Raw genomic sequence first — 19,719 nt, 5'->3', positions numbered from 1 at the left:
TACTCCATTTCTCAGCAGCCCACATGGCTGGGGCCAGTTTCCATGGAGGCCCCAGCAGCAGTCGTGTTGTGATAGTACAAAGCTGGGGTTTCCATGGTGGCCAGCCCCGGCAGGGACACATGCCACAGCTGGGTTGGGATCTTGTAGCAATAACAGTGTGGTCTGGAGCTGGAGCAGCCTACAGATAGCCATCTCAAAATCCCCATAGCCTCCCATTGGGTTGGGGGGTCATTTTGGTTTTGAAATGGTTTAGGCTTGTTTTGGGCTTGTTTTTAAAGGCAGTGCCACCTTTTTTTTTCTCATGAGACTTTACAGCATTGTCAGGAACTTTCCAACATGTCTCATTCATGCTTCAGGATCAGCTCGTGTCTTTGACAGGCCACTCATTATTGCAGTTTGGCAGGTGCCCAAAATGTGATCAGACAGCGATTCTATTTCAAGTGCCTAAGCTACAGACCAGGAGCATAGAGGCCTACACTAAACACATGGAGAAGCAGCAGGAAATAAGAAGACAATCACATGCCAGCTCTACAGGTATGACTCTTGCTTGTGGTGTAAAAGATCCTGGGTTCAAATCCTGAATGAGTCTGAGTTTTGGGTGGCTTGTTGGTCTAGGCGTATGATTCCCAGTTTCGGTGTGTCATAACCCAAGGGTATGATTTTGTGTGTGCTTCGGCACTGCAGAATTATTTCCCGCCATGAGGAGCTTTCTTTGCACGGTGCAATTCTCAGTTGCATAGAGAAAACCCCGGTGCAAAGGAGTTCCCGCCACCCGCATGCAAATTTGTGTCCCGCTATTGGCTGTTTCTAAATTATTCCCACGTGGCGGCTAGCGATTGGCTTGCTAGCCGTATAAGAGGCTTGAGCGGTTTCTGCCCAAGTTGGAGGAGGAGGAGGATTTTATATCCATCTTGTGAAGAACTTTAAGTGCTGTGGAGCCTAATGAACCCAGCGTGTGCCTTAAGAAGGATATAGGGGCCTGATCAACCTCTAGCCTCTCCCTGTTGCCGAAATGCTATCCCTCGGCGAACCCCTTCCCTGCGTGCTGAGTCCACGGAGCCTAACAAGCTTCGTGTGTGTATCCAGAGCTCTGCCCGAGTTATTTCAAGAGGCTCGAGTTTTTCTACGGGTCTTGTTCGTACGAGTTTTGTAACTGCAACTTAAGTGAAGTTTTCTCCTGCCTGCACCACGACCATCTACGGTGTAAGTAAAATAATCTTTAATCAACCGCTACGCGTCCGTGCCTAATTCTAGTCCGCCAGCCTGCATTCCCCGACCCACGTGCCAGGGCTGCTGGCCACAGCCTGCCGTGCGCCCCCGAAGGCCTCGGACCGCTCCCAGCCCGCACACGGTGAAGCAGGTCCCAGCCTCAAAATCCGGAAAAGCTCACGTTTTGGATGGCTTGCTAGTCTTTGGGTTTCATTCTCACTTTGGGTCCGAGAGGTCCTGGGTGCAAATCCCAAAAAAATCAAAGCTTTCTGTGGCTTGTTGGCCTAGGGCTATGATTGTTGCTTTGGGTGTGAGAGGTCCCAGGTTCAAATTCCAAGCTTTGGGTGGGACATTGGTCTAGGCATATGAGTCTTGCTTTGGGTGAGACAGGTCCCAGCCTCAGATCTAGGAGAAACCCTTACTTCAGGTGGTTTGTTAGTCTTGGGGTATGGTTCTTGCTCTGGCTGCAAGAGGTCCTGGGTTCAAATTCTGGAGAAACCCAAGTTTTGTGTATCTCATCAGTGTAGGGGTACAAGTCTCATGTTGGGTGTGAGTGGACCTGGATTCAAATCCAACACAAGACCTTTTTCTGTGGGGCTGGCTGCTCTCGGTTTATGATTCTCGCATTGGGTGAGATAAGTCCGGGCTTCACATCCCAGGCGAGCCCTTTGGTTGCGAGAGGCCCCGGGTTCAAATCCCAGATGAGCCCAAGTTTTGTGCTGGTCCAGGGTTATGATTTGCGCTTTGGGTGCGAGAGGTTCCTGATTCAAATCCCGGGCAAGCTCTAAGTTTTGGGTGGCTTGTTGCTTTACGGGTATGAGGCTTGCCCGGGGTGTGAGAGGTCCCTGGTTGGAAACCCAGCTGAGCCCATATTTCGGGTAGCTTGTTGGTCAGGTGTTATGATGCTTGCTTTAGGTATGAGAGGTCTTGGGTTCAGATCCCAAGTAAGGCCAAGTTTTGGATGACTTGCTTCTCTAAGAATATGATTCTCATTTTGTGTGCAAGAGGTCCTGGGTTCAAATACCAGACAAGTTTGTGTTTTGGGTGGTTTGTTGGTCTGGGCTTTTGGTTCTCACTTTGGGTGCGAGAGGTCCCCGGTTCAAATATCAAATGAGCCCAAACTTTGGGCAGCTTGTTGCTGTAGGGGTATGAGTCTCGCTCTGTCTGTGAGTTTCCGGGCTCGAATCCCAGATGAATCACACTTCTGGGTGGCTCGTTGGTCCAGGGGTATGCTTCTAGCTTTGGGTGTGACAAGTACGGTTTTCAAATCCCACACATGCCTAGTTTTCGGGGAACTTGCTTGTCTAGGGGTATGACTTGCTTTATGTGTGTGAGGTTAAATCCCAGACAAGCCAAAGTTTTGGGTGGCTTGTTGTGTGATGGTGGAAATCGGGGCTTGCCTCATTTAGTGTATGTTAAGTAGGTCAACAGATAACCTTTATCTGACCCACCCTCAAGAGACCCTGGGATAGTGCTGTGCGCACACCCATGTGCCATGTGCAGAGCCCTGGTGTGCAGGGTGCACTACCCCTATAAAGGGCTCTTGATTAACAGAAACTCTGTGTGTCTGGGTGTGTGTGGGACTGGGAGCATCTGAGCTTGGTGTGCAGGGTGCATGTATGTGGCTGAACTGAGGTGGGACTGCAAGAGGGAAAGAAGTCAGGGTGCTTGTGTACAGAAAGGAGAAAGAGAGATCAAGAGACGGAGAGACTGAGTGGCTGGTTAACTGTGTGGACCGCGGAGGTTCCTGGTACTGGGCACTGCCACTGCGAGAGATCTTCTGTCTGCCACTGGAGCAGGAAGGGTTGGCTCCCCAGGCTTTTCCCTCCGGGTGTGTCTTTCATGCAAAGTAGCGGCCCTCTGTTCTGTTTGGTAAGCATTACCCCATTCCCCTCTGGGTATTGAGGTGCTTCTTCTTGCGGGCGTCCGAAGAAAATCAGAAGCCGCTGTCTGAGGTGCAGTTGTCTCCAGTCCAACAGCCGGAGCCAAACTGAATAAAATTCCTGTCCTTTATTATAAAGTTCAGCCCTCGTATTTTTGTTGTTGTACTTAGGATGTGATAGATAATTAGACTAAGTGTGTTCTTGTGTAATTGTGTATTCTTGCTGCAGCTGCCCTGAGCCTGGGCTGGCTACAAACAGCTGCGCCGGGAGTGGGGGACAGACCAGAGCTGTGCTGCCTCAGGCCCCTCCCCTACTGTCTGCTATGAAGCATGCATGCACACGCCAGTGCAGAGCTGATAACGCAGCCCGGCACAGCTGTTTAGAGCCTCCCGGCTGCAGCTGGCCCCGGTTCTGGGGAGCAGCTGCCAGCCGGGATCCCAGGCTGCTCCCAGCAGGCAGCTGGGATGCTGCAAGTCCTGCTGGAAGCAGCCTGGGCTCCGTCGCTGGCAGCAGCTACCGGAGCCAGGGTAGCTACTGGCAGCCACAGAGCCTGGGCTGGGGGGTAGGGGCTTTGGGTGGGGGCAAGGGGCAATAGGCCTGGGGGGCAGGGGCTTCGGGTGGGGGACAAAGGGGCATAATCAGGGTATCCTGCCATGTACCCCTTGCCTTCATTTTGTTTTTCTGCCATGCCGGCACTCTGGCACCTTCCAAGGTATGCATTATGGTGTTTTTCAGCACTTCGGCCAAAAAACATTGCCTACTGCTGGCATAGGGGTACAATTCTCACATTGGGCGCGAGCAGTCCAGGATTCACATCCCACATGGGCCTTTTGCTTTGGATGGCTGGCTCACATAGGTGTATGTTTCTGACTTTGGATGAGACAGGTCCCAGGTTCAAATCCCAGGTGAAAGCAAGTTTTGGGTGGCTTGTTGGTCTAGGGGTATGATTCTCACTTTTGGTGTGAGTGGTCCCAGAGAAGCCCATGTTCTGGCTGGCTCGTTGGTCCAGGGGTATTATTCTTGCTTTGGGAGTGACAGGTCCCAGCTTGGAATCCCTGTTTTGGGTGGCTCGTTGGCCTGGCAGCATGAGTCTCGCTTTGTGTACAAGAGCGACTGGGTTCATAACATGAACAAGCCCAAACTTTGGGTGGCTCGTTGGTCTAGGGGTATGATTCTCACTTCAGGTGCGAGGGATCCCAGGTTCAAATCCTGGACGAGCCCAAACTCTTTGGTCTAGGGGTATGATTCTCACTTTGGCTGTGACAGGTCCCCACCGAAAAGCCAGGTTTTGCATGGCTCATTGGTCTAGGGGTATGATTCTTGCTTTGGATGTGACAAGTTTTGGGTAGATCATTGGCCTAGGGGTATGATTCTCTTTTTGGGTGCGAGAGGTCTCAGGTTCATATCCTGAATGAGCTCAAGTTGTGTTTGGCTCGTTGGTCTAGGGGCATGATTCTTGGTTTGGGTGCAAGAGGTCTGGGCCTCAATTTCCAGAAACACACAAGTTTTCGGTGGCTTGTTGGTCTAGGGGTATGATTCTTGTTTTGTGTGCGAGAAGTCCCAAGCTCAAATCCCTTACAAGCCCAACCTTTGGGTGCCTTGTTCATTTAGGGGTATGATTCTCACTTTGAGTGCGAGAGGTCCCAGGTTCAAATATTAAACGAGCTCAAGTTTTGGATGGCTCGTTGCTCTAGTGGTGTGATTCTCACTTTGGCAAAGAGATTTTCTGGGTTGAAATCCTAGATGAGCCTGAGCTTTGGGTGGCTTTTGGGTGTAGGGGTATGATTCTTGCTTTGGGTGTGATAAGTCTCGGGTTCAACTCACGGATAAGCCCAAGTTTTTGGTGGCTCATTGGTCTATGGCTGTTATTCTCGCTTTGGGTGCGAGAAGTCCCAGGTTTAAATCCCAGATAAGTCCAAGTGTTGTGTGGCATGTTGATCTAGGGGTATGATTTTTGCTTTGGGTATGAGAGGTCCTGTATTCAAATCCCGGATGAGCCCAAGTTTTTGGTGGCTTGTTGGTCTAGGGGTATGATTCTCACCTTGGTTGCGATAGGTGCCAGGTTCAAATATTAAACAAGCTGAAATTTTGGCTGACTCGTTGGTTTAGGGTTATGATTTTCATTTTGGGTGCGAGAAGTCTTGGAGGAAAGGCATCAAAAGGGCATAGCAGCCCCCTTGGCTCTCTAGGGAACTAGTGGACCTCCTGAGGCTAAAAAGAAAGACCTACAAAGGATTCATAGATTCATAGATGTTAGGGTCGGAAGGGACCTCAATAGATCATCGAGTCCGACCCCCTGCATAAGCAGGAAAGAGTGCTGGGTCTAGATGACCCCAGCTAGATGCTTATCTAACCTCCTCTTGAAGACCCCCAGGGTAGGGGAGAGCACCACCTCCCTTGGGAGCCCGTTCCAGACCTTGGCCACTCAAACTGTGAAGAAGTTCTTCCTAATGTCCAGTCTAAATCTGCTCTCTGCTAGCTTGTGGCCATTGTTTCTTGTAACCCCCGGGGGCGCCTTGGTGAATAAATACTCACCAATTCCCTTCTGTGCCCCCATGATGAACTTATAGGCACCCACAAGGTCGCCTCTCAACCTTCTCTTGCGGAGGCTGAAAAGGTCCAGGTTCTCTAGTCTCTCCTCGTAAGGCTTGGTCTGCAAGCCCTTAACCATACGAGTGGCCCTTCTCTGGACCCTCTCCAGGTTATCCGCATCCTTCTTGAAGTGTGGCGCCCAAAATTGCACGCAGTACTCCAACTGCGGTCTGACCAGCGCCCTATAGAGGGGAAGTATCACCTCCCTGGACCTATTCGTCATGCATCTGCTGATGCACGATAAAGTGCCATTGGCTTTTCTGATGGCTTTGTCACACTGCCGGCTCATGTTCATCTTGGAGTCCACTAGGACTCCAAGATCCCTTTCCACCTCTGTGCCACCCAGCAGGTCATTCCCTAGGCTGTAGGTGTGCTGGACATTTTTCCTCCCTAGGTGCAGCACTTTGCATTTCTCCTTGTTGAACTGCATCCTGTTGTTTTCTGCCCACTTGTCCAACCTATCCAGGTCTGCCTGCAGCTGTTCCCTGCCCTCTGGCGTGTCCACTTCTCCCCATAGCTTTGTGTCATCTGCAAACTTGGACAGAGTACATTTGACTCCCTCGTCCAAGTCACTGATGAAGACATTAAAGAGTATCGGTCCAAGGACCGAGCCCTGCGGGACCCCACTGCCCACACCCTTCCAGGTCGAGACCGACCCATCCACCACGACTCTTTGGGTGCGACCTTCTAGCCAATTCGCCACCCACCGGACTGTGCAGTCATCCACATCACAGCCTCTTAACTTGTTCACCAGTATGGGGTGGGATACCGTATCGAAGGCCTTCCTGAAGTCTAAGTATACGACATACACCCCTCCTCCTGTGTCCAGGCGTTTCGTAACCTGGTCATAGAAAGAGACTAGATTGGTCAGGCACGATCTGCCTGCCATGAACCCGTGCTGGTTTCCCCTCAGCATAATTTGTCCTGCCGGGCTCTCACAAATGTGAGCCTTGATAATTTTTTCAAAGACTTTACCAAGGATGGAGGTGAGACTGACTGGCCTATAGTTGCCTGGGTCCTCCTTCCTCCCCTTTTTGAAAATGGGGACCACGTTAGCCCTTTTCCAGTCCTCCGGGACTTGGCCCGTGCACCACGAGCGTTCGAATATTCCCGCCAGTGGCTCTGCAATGATGTCGGCCAGTGCCTTCAGCACCCTCGGATGGAGCTCATCCAGGCCTGCCGACTTAAAGGCATCCAGTTCTTCCAAATGACTCTGCACCACCTCAGGATCTACGTATGGAAGTCTGGCGCCTTGCTGCTGCCTCTCTACAACCCCAGTGAGAGACTTGTCGTGCCCCTCACTTAGGAACACTGAGGCAAAGAACTCATTGAGGAGTTCAGCCTTGTCCCCCCTGTCCGTCACCAATTGCTTCCTCCCATTTAGTAGAGGTCCTATTCCTCCCTGGGCCTTCCTTTTACTCCCAATATATCTGAAAAACAATTTCTTGTCTTTTACTTGGGTTGCCATCCTCAGCTCCATGGTAGCTTTGGCCCGCCTAACTGCCTCCCTACAAGCACGAGCAGAGGAGGTATATTCCTCTTTAGTGATCTCACCCTGTTTCCACTTTTTATGTGCTCCCCTTTTGGCCCTTAGGCTGCCCTGGATTTCTCTGGTCAGCCAGGGAAGCCTCCTGGCCCCTTTCCCTTTTTTGCCTCGCTCGGGGATCGTCTTGCTTTGTGCCCAAAGGATCGTTTCCTTAAGGCACAGCCACCCTTCTTGGGCTCCCATCCCTTCAAAACTCCTACTCTGCAGTGCTTCCTTGACTAATCGCCTGAGTGCATTGAGATCAGCTTTCCAAGGATGGAAGATGGGATCCACCTCGAAGGAGGAATATTTCGCGCTGGTCCGGAAATGCAGGGAATGAACCAGAAAAGCTAAAGCTGTGACTGAACTCCACCTAGCTACAAGTATCAAGGATAATAAAAGTCCTTTTTTAGCTATGTGGGGAGCCGGAGGAAAAGGAAGGGCAACATTGGACCCCTGCTAAACCAGATGGGGCAACTGACAACTGACGCCCAGGAAAAAGCCATCCTACTAAATGGATACTTTGCGTCAGTCTTTCATCAGTCCCATGGGATGCTCCTGCTCATTACGGGACAGGGAGGCCCAGGTGAGGGAGATTCCTTTTCCTCCAACAATGCTGACCTTGTGAAGGAACACCTTGAGAGGCTGGACACCTTCAAGTCAGCCGGCCCTTGCAATCTACAGCCCAGGGTACTCAAGGAGCTGGCGAGCATCATCACTCAGCCCCTGGCACAGATCTTCGAGAACTCCTTGTGTTCTGAAGTGCCCAAAGACTGGAAGAAGGCCAATGTGGTGCCTGTCTTCAAGAAAGGGAGGGAAGTGGATCCAGCAAACTACAGGCCCATCAGCCTGACCTCTATCCCAGGAAAGGTCTTAGAAAAGATTATCTAAGAGGCCATTCTTAACAGACTGGCCAATGGCAACATCCTGAGGGATAGCCAGCATGGGTTTGTTGTGGGTAGGTCTTGCTTGACCGATCTTATTTCCTTTTACGACCAGGTGACCTAGCACCTGGACAAGGGAGAGGAGATTGATGTTGTATATCTTGACTTCAAAAAAGCCTTTGATCTGGTATCCCATGATCACCTCTTGGCAAAACTGGCCAACTGTGGCCTCGGGTCCACCATGATCCTCTGGCTGGGGAATTGGCTCCGTGGTCAGACCCAGAGGGTGGTAACGGACGGAAATCAATCGTCATAGTGCCCTGAGACCAGTGGGGTCCCTCAAGGCTCTGTCCTTGGACCCATATTGTTCTAAATCTTCCTTAATGATGTGGACATTGGAGTCAGAAGTGGACTGGCCAAGTTTGCCGATGATACCAAACTTTAGGGTAAAGCATCCACCCAAGGACAGGAGGGTGATCCAGGCTGACCTTGACACACTCAGGAAATGGGCGGATGAGAACGTGATGGTGTTTAACACTGAAAAATGCAAGGCTCTCCACCTTGGGAGGAAAAACCTGCAGCATCCTGATAGACTAGGCAGTGCTCCACAGGCTAGCACTACGGATGAAAGGGACTTGGGGGTCATGATTGACCACAAGATGAACATGAGCCTTCAGTGTGATGCTGTGGCTAGTAAAGTGAGCAAAACGCTGGCTTGCATCCATAGATGCTTCTCAAGCAAATCCCAGGACGTCGTTCTCCCATTGTACTTGGCCTTGGTGAGGCCGCAGCTGGAGTACTGCATCCAGTTTTGGGCTCCACAATTCAAAAAGGATGTGGTGAAGCTTGAGAGAGTCCAGAGAAGAGCCACACACATGATCAGAGGTCAGGAAAACAGACCTTACGACAACAGGCTGAGAGCTATGGGACTTTTCAGCCTGGAAAAGCGCAGGCTCAAGGGCAATCTGGTGGCCACCTGTAAGTTTATCAGGGGTGTTCACCAGGATCTAGGGGAACCTTTGTTCACCAGAGCACCCCAAGGGATGACGAGGTTGAACGGTTATAAACTCCTGCAAGACCATTTCAGGTTGGACATAAGGAAGAACTTCTTTACTGTCTGAGCCCCCAAGGTCTGGAACAGCCTGCCATCAGAGGTGGTTCAAGCACCTACTTTGAATGCGTTCAAAAGAAAATTGGATGTTTGTCTTGCTGGGATCCTATTACTCCAGCTGACTTCCTGCCCCTGGGGCAGGGGGCTGGACTCTATGATCTTCCCATTCAGCTCTAATGTCTATGAAGTCCTGGGTTCAAATTCTTGAGGAGCTTAAGTTTTGGATGGTGTGTTGGTCGAGGGGTATGTTTCATGCTTTTGTTGCAAGAGGTCCCAGGTTCAAATCCCAAACAAGCAGATGCATAACAAAATAGCTCCAAGGAGGTGATACTTCCCATCTGTGTGGCATTCGTCAGACCACAGTTGGAGTACTGCATCCAGTTTTGGGTGCCACACTTCAAGAAAGATGTTGATACACACAAGAAGGTCCAGAGGAGGGCCACTCATATGGTTATGGGCTTACAGGACAAACTCTATAAGGAGAGACTGAGGGACCTGGAGCAGATTTAGGTTAGATACCAGGAAAAACTTCTTCATGGTAAGGGTGGCCAAAATTTGTAATGGGCTTCCAAGGGAGGTGCTGCTCTCCACTACCTTGGGGGTCTCTAAGAGAAGGCTGGATAGGCATCTGGCTGTGGTCATCTGACCCTAGCGCTTTCCTGCCTAGGAAGGAGTTCAGACTCAATGATCTGTTGACGTCCCTTCTGACCCTAGCATCCGTGAATCTATGAAATCCCTTCCCAGCTCCCACCCCAGATCTTCCTCCAAATTGACAGCTGGCCCCTTCCCCCTCCATGTGTCACTGTGTGAGCCTGAATGCAAATGGCAGAGGGGCAATTAGGTGTGATGTAAAGAAGAACTTCCTCAGCCCAAAGGTGGTCCAGCTTTCTGCAAAGGGAAACGGGGAATGTATCCTTGCAGCTCCACTCTGCACCACCACCATGCCCTCATTAATTCACCTTCCCTTCTAACCTCTGGTATCTCCTCTGGTAAAAGCCCACCTCCCCTTCCTTCTGCAAGTGTTTCTGACCCCCGGCACACACAAGCCAGGTTTCACCCTCTGTGGAGTTGCAGCTACTGGAGCAACTACTAGCATGGTGTGAGACAAGGGTGCAACGCAGCAAACTGTCCCACCCACCTACCCACCCTGGTTGAAGGAGTCTGCATGCTGCATGGCCCTCCACAGCCCAAGGTACAGCAGAGAGGAGCCGTGTGGGGCATAGACATCCCTCCTTTGGTTCCCTGTGGCACTTGACTGGCCAGATAGGATCGAATGGCAGGCCAGATAAGGCCCGCAGGCCATTTTTTCCCACCCCTGCTCTTTCGTATTGTCACATCATCCTTGCCCATCCTTAGCCAAAGAAGTGAGCAACCTGAACCCAGAGCTTCGCTCTGAGGATAATGGCCTTGGTTTTCCTGCTTTCAACCCCTCATATACAATTGCTGGAATCCAGAACAGCTCCAGGCAGTGCAGGGCTGCTAGGGAGCGGGAGGAATGGGCCCCGCTTCCCGGCATGGTTGAGCTGTTAACTCTTGACACACAAGTTCTCTTCTCAAACCCAGCACAGGAAACTCTGGTTCTGTCTGGGGCAGGAATATTGGCTCAGTTTCTATCCCTAAACACAAACAGGTCAGTCCCGATCTTTTCTCAAGGGCGCGTTAGGATCTCTTGAGGCTGCAGCATGTCCTCCCTCTGGGACCCAGTCTCCCCAGGTGTGGATGACTTACTCCTTCGCAACCTGTGGAAACCAGCAGGGGCGCTTTCCCTTAGTCAGGCAGGAACCCCAGGTCCAGCCCCCCTGGTTCCTGCTAAGACCTATCATAATCCCTGTTTCCCAAGGGAAAGCTCTTGCTCATTCTGTGTCCGGGTGCTTGGATAGGTAATTTTGCAGGGCATGAAGCTACTGCCATTTTCAGCAGCAGGGACTGAAGTGACAGGGAAAAGATGAAAACAAGGGGAGGCCACATTTATATAGTTACTCAGGCTCATATTGTTCCAAAATCTTACATGGGATTACAGAAGCAGGGGAAGCCTTCTAAAGGAGTTTGGTCTGACCTGATAAGAACGAATCAGCAGTAGCATAACCAGAGAAGGGGCAGAGGACACCAACCCTGGGTGAGACCAAATCTCAGAGCAGACTGATTTATTGCAGCAAATAATCTGCAATTTCCAGGAGATCTACTTACTAGCCCAGGACAGGCAACAGCTGCTGGACAGGGGAGCCCCCTTTCAGAGACCTCCATAGGAGTCTACTATTTTTGAGGGCTTCAGCCCAGTGTTGCTGTCATCACTGCTCCATTGGGCTTCACCACCATCATTCTCACAACTACTATCAAGTCTTTGCTGTTGCTTGTCATTGTTTTTCACTGCTGCTCTGTCACTGTTACTCATCTTCTCTTCATCACTGCTACAAGATGTTCAACACAGCCACTGCTTCACTGGTTGCATAGATTTTTCACAGACCACTGAAACGCAGCTTATATGGTGTGGATGCTCTTTTAGGGGAGAGTTCATAGTATATGGGATCATGACTGAGTCCTTGCAGGCCTAGGGATATGCTCCTGGATGAAGTCTCTGTCCTATCTCCTTCCCAATGGAAGGATCAGTGGAAGACAAACCCCAGCCTGATCTTTACCACTGTAACGGAAATCTGCTGGATGGAGTCATCTTTCGCAACTGGCCTTTCCCTGGGCTCACTCCCCCAGCACCCTGAAGCTCTGGTACGGATGATCAATGACCTCAAGCACGCAGAGCCCACTTCATTTATCCACCCACTTTCAAAACTGACTGACTGACATCAACCCTGCATGTCCAAGGGTGCCAGGGATTGCCTGCTTTCAGCTCTGCCCCACTCCCCAATTCTTGTTTGCATGAAACAAATCTAGAAGCAGTGAGGCTGCACTGGAGACACTCCTCCACCTCTTCCTTCCCCTACCCCCCCCATGACTGCTCTAGAGATTTGCCTGCATCATTCATGGGAGCCATCCCTGGGATGGATTCACTGCGGCTTTTCTATGTTTGAAGCCTGTGAGCAGGAACTGGTGGGCAGGTTATATCCTAGGGCGGGTGTCCTCAGCTGTCCTGAGAACATGGAGTTGACATACCCACCATGTTTTAACCACCCAAACTCCGTATTAATGATATTTTAATAACACTCCTCAAACCATTACATACAGATACATAAATTGAATGTAGTGGAGACCAAACCCCTCTAGCCAAGCTTGCACAACTGATTATGAGATCTACAAGGAGGAAGAAAATTCACTCTGTCAATTTAAATAGTGGTGGCATGAGACCCCAAACCCTTTACTTCCTGTGACACATTTTCCCATTCTCCTGACCCTGCCCACTGATGTCCTCTCTCCCAACCTCACCTTCATTCCCAGTCAAATCCTCCTTCATTCCAGTTTTGATGTCTCCTAGGAGGAAAGCCAGGCTTCTGTAAGGCATGGCCAGAGATCATCGAGGAAAAACCCACAGCACCGAACCCAGAAGTCCAACTCTCAGTCATGCCTCTACAAATGTCTTCTCTAGGCTGTTGATTGGCTGCTCTGCATGCCTCTATAGGAAAAAAAATAGCATATAACATGTAACATATAGCCCCCTATACCTTTATTTCTCTATCAAGAAGCCCTGAACAACACAGATAATGTTTTTGTTGCACTGAATATGAAGAGGCTGGCTACTGAAGAAGGGGGCATTTTCTCAGTGGAAGAAAATGTGAAAGTAAAGATGGGATTTCTGTGGGGATGGTCATAAAATTCAACTATCCGTGCATCAAAATCCAGATAAACTCCAATTTTACTAGGATGATTATTTATGCTCAGTTGGGTTTTAGGAGGTGTGAGAGCCCAGCATTGACCGAATTCCCACTGCAAAGCCCATATGCCATCTGGTGTGAGGCTCATCCCTCCCTCATATATCTCTTTGACAGTGCCCAGAATCCATTTACTTCTGTTTCTCACAGCCACCTCCCCTTTAATGTCTCCTTGAGGTGAACCCTGCAGAGTTCAGCCTACCAGGAGTTGAATGCTATTCGCTGAAACACATGCCAGTGTGAAATGGGAATTTGCTCAGGATCCAGACCCGTTGCAAGGCGGGAAAGAGATAGATAGATAGATAGATAGATAGATAGATAGATAGATAGATAGATAGATAGATAGATAGATAGATAGATAGATAGATAGATAGATAGTTTTAGGGCTTGTCTTCACTGTAGAGGTAATTTGGGCTCTTAGGGATAAATCCTTTCTCACAGCTAAGTGGGTGAATGCATAACCAGAGTTTTTTGGCACTTCCTCACAGTTTGCAGTTCAGCTCCGCATGTGCAAGCCCACACAGACCAAACAGCATGATTATTAGGGCGGTGCTCTAGCTGGGCAACTGCCCATTGAAATAGGCTCACTCAGGTATACATGTAAGTCCAGGTAAATCTTAACATCTTAAAATGCAGAAAAGCTGTGACTCCTGGGCATTAGACACCACAGGAGGAAGGCTTTTACTTTTTAGCTCAACAGCCTGATAGAGCAACTCTCCAGGCAATGGTAGACCTAGGTTTTAGGTCCCACTCGCCTAGAAGGGGGTTGAACCTATAGCTTCTGTGTCCCTACAAAGTGGTTTAATCCTTAGACAACATATTAGGCATTGACCAGACTGCTCTCCAGCCCACCACCTGAGGCAGGCCCGTTGGGCATCCAAAAGAGGAAGTTATATAGTGTGTGACGGCCAGAACCAGAGGGATTAATAAGCAATAAATACATGCTTCTTGGAGGCATTTGGTATTTTGCCTAAACAGGTAATATTAGCTAATATAAAGCTTGTAAGTTCATAACCCGCAAATGTAACTTGTTTGTCATACGTTTAACCAAAATGATACATTAACTGTTCGTGGAACTGACTGGCGAAGGCGAAGCTGTAGCTGCAAGATTAGCTGACCTAACGGTTTTTGCTCAGGGTTCAGCCTTGACGATAAAACTGGATCCAATCGCCTGGCACACCCAACACATTCCAGGAAAGCAAATCCCAAGAAAGCATATCGAGAGAAACCTAAAAGGGGTTGGGCTTAGACGGAGCAATGTCAATTTCATACCTAAAGGTACTGCATTGTAATTTGCTTATTGGATAAACCTGGGTCTGGGTAGTAACCTTTTATAATACTTTTTAACACCTTTCAATCCCATAGGGAAACAGCTATAGGGTAACATTGTGAGTGGCTCTAAAACCAACAGATTAGCATAAGACTAGGTAGAAAAAGCGCATGCATCAGGTGACCAGCAGGAAGGAGGGAACAGAACGGTCATTTCTGTTCCATGCCCAGACCCCAGACTCCCGGTGTGAGTGAGGATCGGATCCTGATCAAGCCATCTTCCCCAATAATCCCTCCGACAGCATTGCTTGAGGATGCCTGACTTCGCTGGAATCACCTGGCGTGCACCTGGCATTGAGGGACTATCGATAAGTTGCCAACCTGTGTCTGTCTATCTGTTGTTTTAAACAGCCCAGTGGCTGATATCCTCGCAGTGCCCAGTTGGCCTGCGACAGATTGATCCATCTATCTGTTGTTATCATCTGTTGCTATTATTTACTATCAGCTCTTTAATACTGCATTATCTGTTTATCGCATTTATCTTTCTGTTAACTGTTGTGTGTGTGTGTAAGCTATAATAAATTTGCCTTTGCTTTACTCCCAACTCTGCCTCCTCCATCCCAAACCAAACAGCCCGCTGGCTGATACAGTTGCAGCACCCAGTAAGCCTACAACTAAATTGATACACTCACAGTGCCCAGCTGGCCTATGACAAGATTGGCGCCACAAACAGGATCGAGGATGGAAGACAAGCTAGAAGATATCTCTGAATGGGAGTGAACCCTTGCTTCCTATGGGGCAGAAATCTTCCCAGTACTTTTTATCTAGTGAGTAGCAAATGCAAGGTGCACTGAGCCAGCTTCAAACAGGGGGGATGAAAAAGGCTTTAGGCAAGGCCCGAACTATAACCTGCTGGTTAAGGCATTTGGCTAGGAAGTGATAGATGTGCATAGTAAGTGGCAGATGTGCATACAAGCCTGCTTTGTGGCTAGAACCTGGATCTTCCATTCCCTGGGTACATGGCCTAAGTACCAGGCTATTGGGCTAAAATATATAGGACACTTATACACATGCAGTGAGGTTGCTCTGATGCAAGTCAAAACAGACTCAGTTAATCAAGTCTGTGATTACCATGCTCCAGCAGACTCCAGTGTCACATGTATTAGTATTCCTGCAATGAAAAATGGTGGCGGGGGTGCTTTAACTAAAGCTCAATCAAAGAGCTTTAGACAAAGCACCTCTGCCACCATTTTTCAGCCTAGAGATGCTGATACGTGTGATGTTCCAGACGCTTTAATTACAGCAGTTCTTGGAGCTGCTCTAATTAAAACACCCCTCCCCCCTCCTCCAGTCCAGGAGCACATGTATAAATAGAGGCTCTCCTCTTCCTCCTATATTTTACTTCTGGTTCATATATGCTCAGGGCAATTCTGTTTTGCCACAGGGTGAAACAGAAACCTGTCTGTGTATTAGGTGCCAAAAATAGCAATTATATGGCTGTGTACAAGTTATTTACAAGTGAAATAGAAATAAGCCCTTATTCAGCTATTGCCCCTGATGCCCTCTGCTATTCTCATTCAAAAGTCCCCTCACCTCTGTTAGGATCGGGCTCATGAAAGAGCTTTAGCATCAGTAGTGTAGATAGAAATGGAGGTTTGGGTGGACCTCAGCTTCCAGTGGAGAGTTCGGAAAAAACTGCACTACCCTCCGTGTGCCTAACAGAATCCTGCATCTCTCTGACTTCCCAGCAGTGCTACCGTCAACCCACAGGTTACATCATTCAGGCCCTTCTCCATTACTCCTTTTGAGGCTGAGCTATTGTATCTTGTATCTAATAATCATTAAAAAGCTTAGCCTTTTAAAGTTAATCTCATGTTTTCTGGGGCCTCCCTCATTATTTGAGTATTTGTACTATGCAGGAGACCCGATGAGATGACTGAATAGTCACTTGTGGCCTTAAACTCATGCAGAAATGAATCTGTTTTGGCGACATTCTTTCTCGTGGAACTCAGAAGCTGCTTCTAAAAAAAATGGGTCATAGTGCTTTTCATCACAATAATTCCTTTGTTCCCTCTTCCTGAAGAAAATATAATTGTAGAAACTTACCATTGCTTGTTGGAGGAGACAAGGACTGTGAAGGGAAACATCTAATTCCCTTTCTCAGCTCAAAGGGAAGAGTTTCTTGAGGAAGAAGAGATTAGTGAAAGATGTGATTTCCTGCTGAACTTTTTACAGTAGCATTCCTGTATCTATCTCAGTTACTTGTACTTAACCCAGCATAAGATGCAGAGAAAAACTAGGGGCTGAAGTTGAAAATGGAGATCCTCAGGACCCCTCACCCTGTAGTCCTCTGAACTCCATAGACACAGCAATTCTTGACATTAGGGGTTTCCAAAGGGGCCGACATTGTGCTTCTGGACACATGCAGAAATACCCATGTCTTGCAACTGATGAGCAGCTCGGTGCCTAGATCACATTTAATTCAACCAGGATTCATTAACAAGGCTATCCTCTGCCAAGAGGATGCCTGCCCATAGGGGCTTCACAAAAAGATGTGTGGAGGAGGTGGTGCACACACTCCCTTCTATCCAATATATACGTGATTAGGGCACCAGTCCAGAATGTGGGAGACCTGGATTTGGTAAGAGCACATATACAGGCACCTTACTTCCCAGTATCTTGTTTGTCTGCCCCATACCCTGAATCTTCCCATGGATGATATGAGGAGTCTGAGCATCTGACTCAAATGTTCTGAGTTCCCCTAGACATTCAGCCTTATGGGACTTAGTCAAGAGGACACCAGAAATCTGCGGCACAGCAGGAAAGAGAGTTTGGGTTTCCCTGTGGTGCTGTGACCACCACAGCCTCCCACCAGTCCATTTGAATTCATGCAGCCATGCTGCCCTTCTGAAACACCGACAGAAGGAAAAGGCTATATGAGAGGGGGACTCGGAAGTGGAAAGAACTTTTTAGCGCGGTTAAGTTACCGTTACTTGTGGAACATTCCTTAACCACCATGACAAGCTATTTTTTCTTATTCTTCTATGGTAGAAACATTTACAGAAGCTGTGAAACTAGTGGGAGCTGAGTCTTTTTGAAGACCCCAAACACTCAGGTGAAAATCAACACTGTTCAAACAGCTGGTGATGGGTACCCAAAATGCTAAGTGGCCATTTTGACAGGCAGAGTCAGTGGTTGTCAACCTTTCTAGATCCACAACATCCCCTCAACTTCCTGAATGTGGTGGCACACACTGTTGAGGACCACTCTTGTACTGTCACTGTTTACCCCATGCTTCTCAACCAGTGTAGCACTGGGAACTCCTGCCAGTGTTAATGTTTTCTAATAAACCTAAAAAAGGTAGGAGCAGAGGTATAACTAAAGAGTTCTGCACTTTGGGCAAAACTCCCCTGTGCCTCTAGGGTGTTGCAGGAGTGGAAAGGGGGTCATCTTCTCTGCCCTGGGTGTCCCTGCTCCCAGCCTTGCTAGGACAAGCAGTGCAAAAGGCTGCTCCACAGCCCAGCCTGACCCCTTCAGAGGGTTAGTGCAAAAGGCTGAGGCCAGAACATGTGCTCTTCCTGCAGCCCTTCCTGGTCTGACCCCACATTCCCCTCCTAGAAACTGAGGGGTGTGGGATAGTTCCCACCCACCCAGCATACCTCTGTTCCCGGCAGAAGCACGTGCGGTTAGACCAAGAAAGGCTGCAGAAAGAAAGGGGTGTCCAGCTGCAGGTGTTTCCCGAACTGCCTCTGCAGGAGGTGTGTGGGGCATAGTACTTTGGCTGTGGCATCATCCACCCCTGAAAGAGGTCTCATCGATCCCTGGTCCATAACCACTATTCTAAAATAATCCAACTGGAGACATAAAGAACTGGGATCAGCCCTTGAACTTTCCCACTATACACATCTATCCCTGCCTATAATTAGGAATTATTAGGTCAGAGTCCATCTCCTGACCTAGTCAGGACAGTCTAAGCAGTGATTACCTTTGAATTTTGTCAGTGCCTCCTGCAGATAAATATTTGTTTGAGAAGACCTGCTGAGCTGGACAGTCAGGTCACGAGGCATGAACACCGGTTTCTTAAAGTGCACCGTCTTACATCTAAGGGGGAAAAAATATTTCTCTATTTACTGCCTTTCTTTTCCAAAAATGGTCAAGCAAGATCTGGATGCCAACACAATTAAGAGATAACGGCACTCTTAAAACAGTGCAGTATTCCAGTTTGTAACAAGCCTGATTTTCCCTTTGTGCACTGGAAAAGATGTTGCCCATATCATATCAAGTGTAACTGGGACAGAGAAGGAGCCACATACCTGCTCAAGGTGCTCTTGATATCCTAGAGAGGAGAGGAGAGAGAGGGAAAAGAGGGAGCTCAGTCCAACATGCCACATAATTTGAGGATCAGTGCGGGGAGAGGTCCTGCTTTGGATGAGAAATACTTTGCCATTACTAGCAAATATGCATTTCTCTTTAGCTACCAACTTCGAATGATGGACTAATTGTAATGAGGTGCCTAAATATGCACTCTGAGCTACAGGTAAAACACCCCAAAAGCCCCCTACTTTTTTCTGTACTGATGGCACCTTCACTTTAATTACTGTGCTCAAATGCACTGATTAGAGGAATAAGGTCCTGAGGATCTGCACATTCATCTGCTGTTTGTGTGTTGTTTGCATTTCCCTAGCTAAGTATCCTGCATCACAAATTCCAGGAACTAATTTGGGAGACTTAACTAGTCACCGTTTCTTTACAAGACCCAAAAAACCCTCTTTAATTTGTTTATCTTCCACTTCCCCTATAATGGAGTTGTTATTTCCACTGCTTTCTAAGCAGACTATCTTGCTTGCTGACTTCTCCAAATGGGCTTTTCCACCAGGAGCCCCTCAGCCAGTCCACACTAATAAACAGGCTTTAAACAAAGCAAGCAAGCAAACAAAATCCCGCTGTCCTGTCCTGGATACTGGGAGGGGCCCTGTGGCTCTGACCCTAGCAGTGCAGTCTTGCCCCTCTATGCAGCCACCTGTTCAGCTCATTGCTTGCTTCTTGGCTCATGACTATTCCTTCACATTTCACTGCCCTGTTGCTCTTTTCTCTGAGGGTTTTTAAGATACAGGCATTCAAAAAGCTCAAGGCTGCACTGATCTAAGTTACGCAGTTTTCTGTAACTGGTGTAGTTTAGGTCCGGTCCTGCCATTTTTAAACCAGTTTATGTGTGCCAAACTTCTGTTCTGTTACAGGTATAGACCAGTTTCCAATCATTTAGATTGGTAAAAATGTAATGTCTGCACCAAGTGAACAACTGTCTTATCAGTAGCCTCCCCACAGCTATTCAACAGGGTTGACTGCCCTCTCTTAAATGAACAGGCCACCCTGTTAGATGTTCCTATATGATCTATTAGAAAGGCACAAGCATTTTTTTTTTTAATAA

At 48.6% G+C, this 19,719-nt stretch overlaps 1 protein-coding gene and 1 non-coding gene across 7 annotated transcripts in view; one reads left to right on the top strand and one right to left on the bottom strand.

Moving 5' to 3' along the window:
- LOC102560597 (zinc finger protein RFP-like) overlaps positions 1-19,719 on the bottom strand; it is a 31,248-nt gene that overhangs the window by 670 nt on the left and 10,859 nt on the right. For 2 of the 6 annotated variants that reach the window (XR_009455677.1, XM_019495830.2), the window contains exons 4-7: positions 18,605-18,627; positions 18,277-18,392; positions 16,398-16,472; positions 12,580-12,766 (exon numbers count right to left, since the gene is read on the bottom strand). Coding sequence is in view for 4 of the 6 variants with exons in the window: in XM_019495830.2 (XP_019351375.1) it covers positions 12,582-12,766; positions 16,398-16,472; positions 18,277-18,392; positions 18,605-18,627 (399 nt within the window). In the remaining 2 variants the exon portion in view is untranslated. Of the gene's footprint in view, positions 1-12,333; positions 12,767-16,397; positions 16,473-18,276; positions 18,393-18,604; positions 18,628-19,719 lie in introns of those variants that run through there. The other 4 variants (XM_006261523.4, XM_014597547.3, XR_002092903.2 and 1 more) reach the window with 4 other exon arrangements.
- On the top strand, positions 4,242-4,313 carry TRNAL-CAG (transfer RNA leucine (anticodon CAG)). Its single transcript has one exon. It is a non-coding gene; the product is annotated as a tRNA-Leu (tRNA).

The sequence above is a fragment of the Alligator mississippiensis genome, chromosome 11, assembly GCF_030867095.1.
Source record: "Alligator mississippiensis isolate rAllMis1 chromosome 11, rAllMis1, whole genome shotgun sequence".
NCBI lineage: Eukaryota > Metazoa > Chordata > Crocodylia > Alligatoridae > Alligator > Alligator mississippiensis.
The sequence above is the reverse complement of the archived record's forward strand: the minus strand, read 5'-3'. Positions and strand labels throughout refer to the sequence as shown.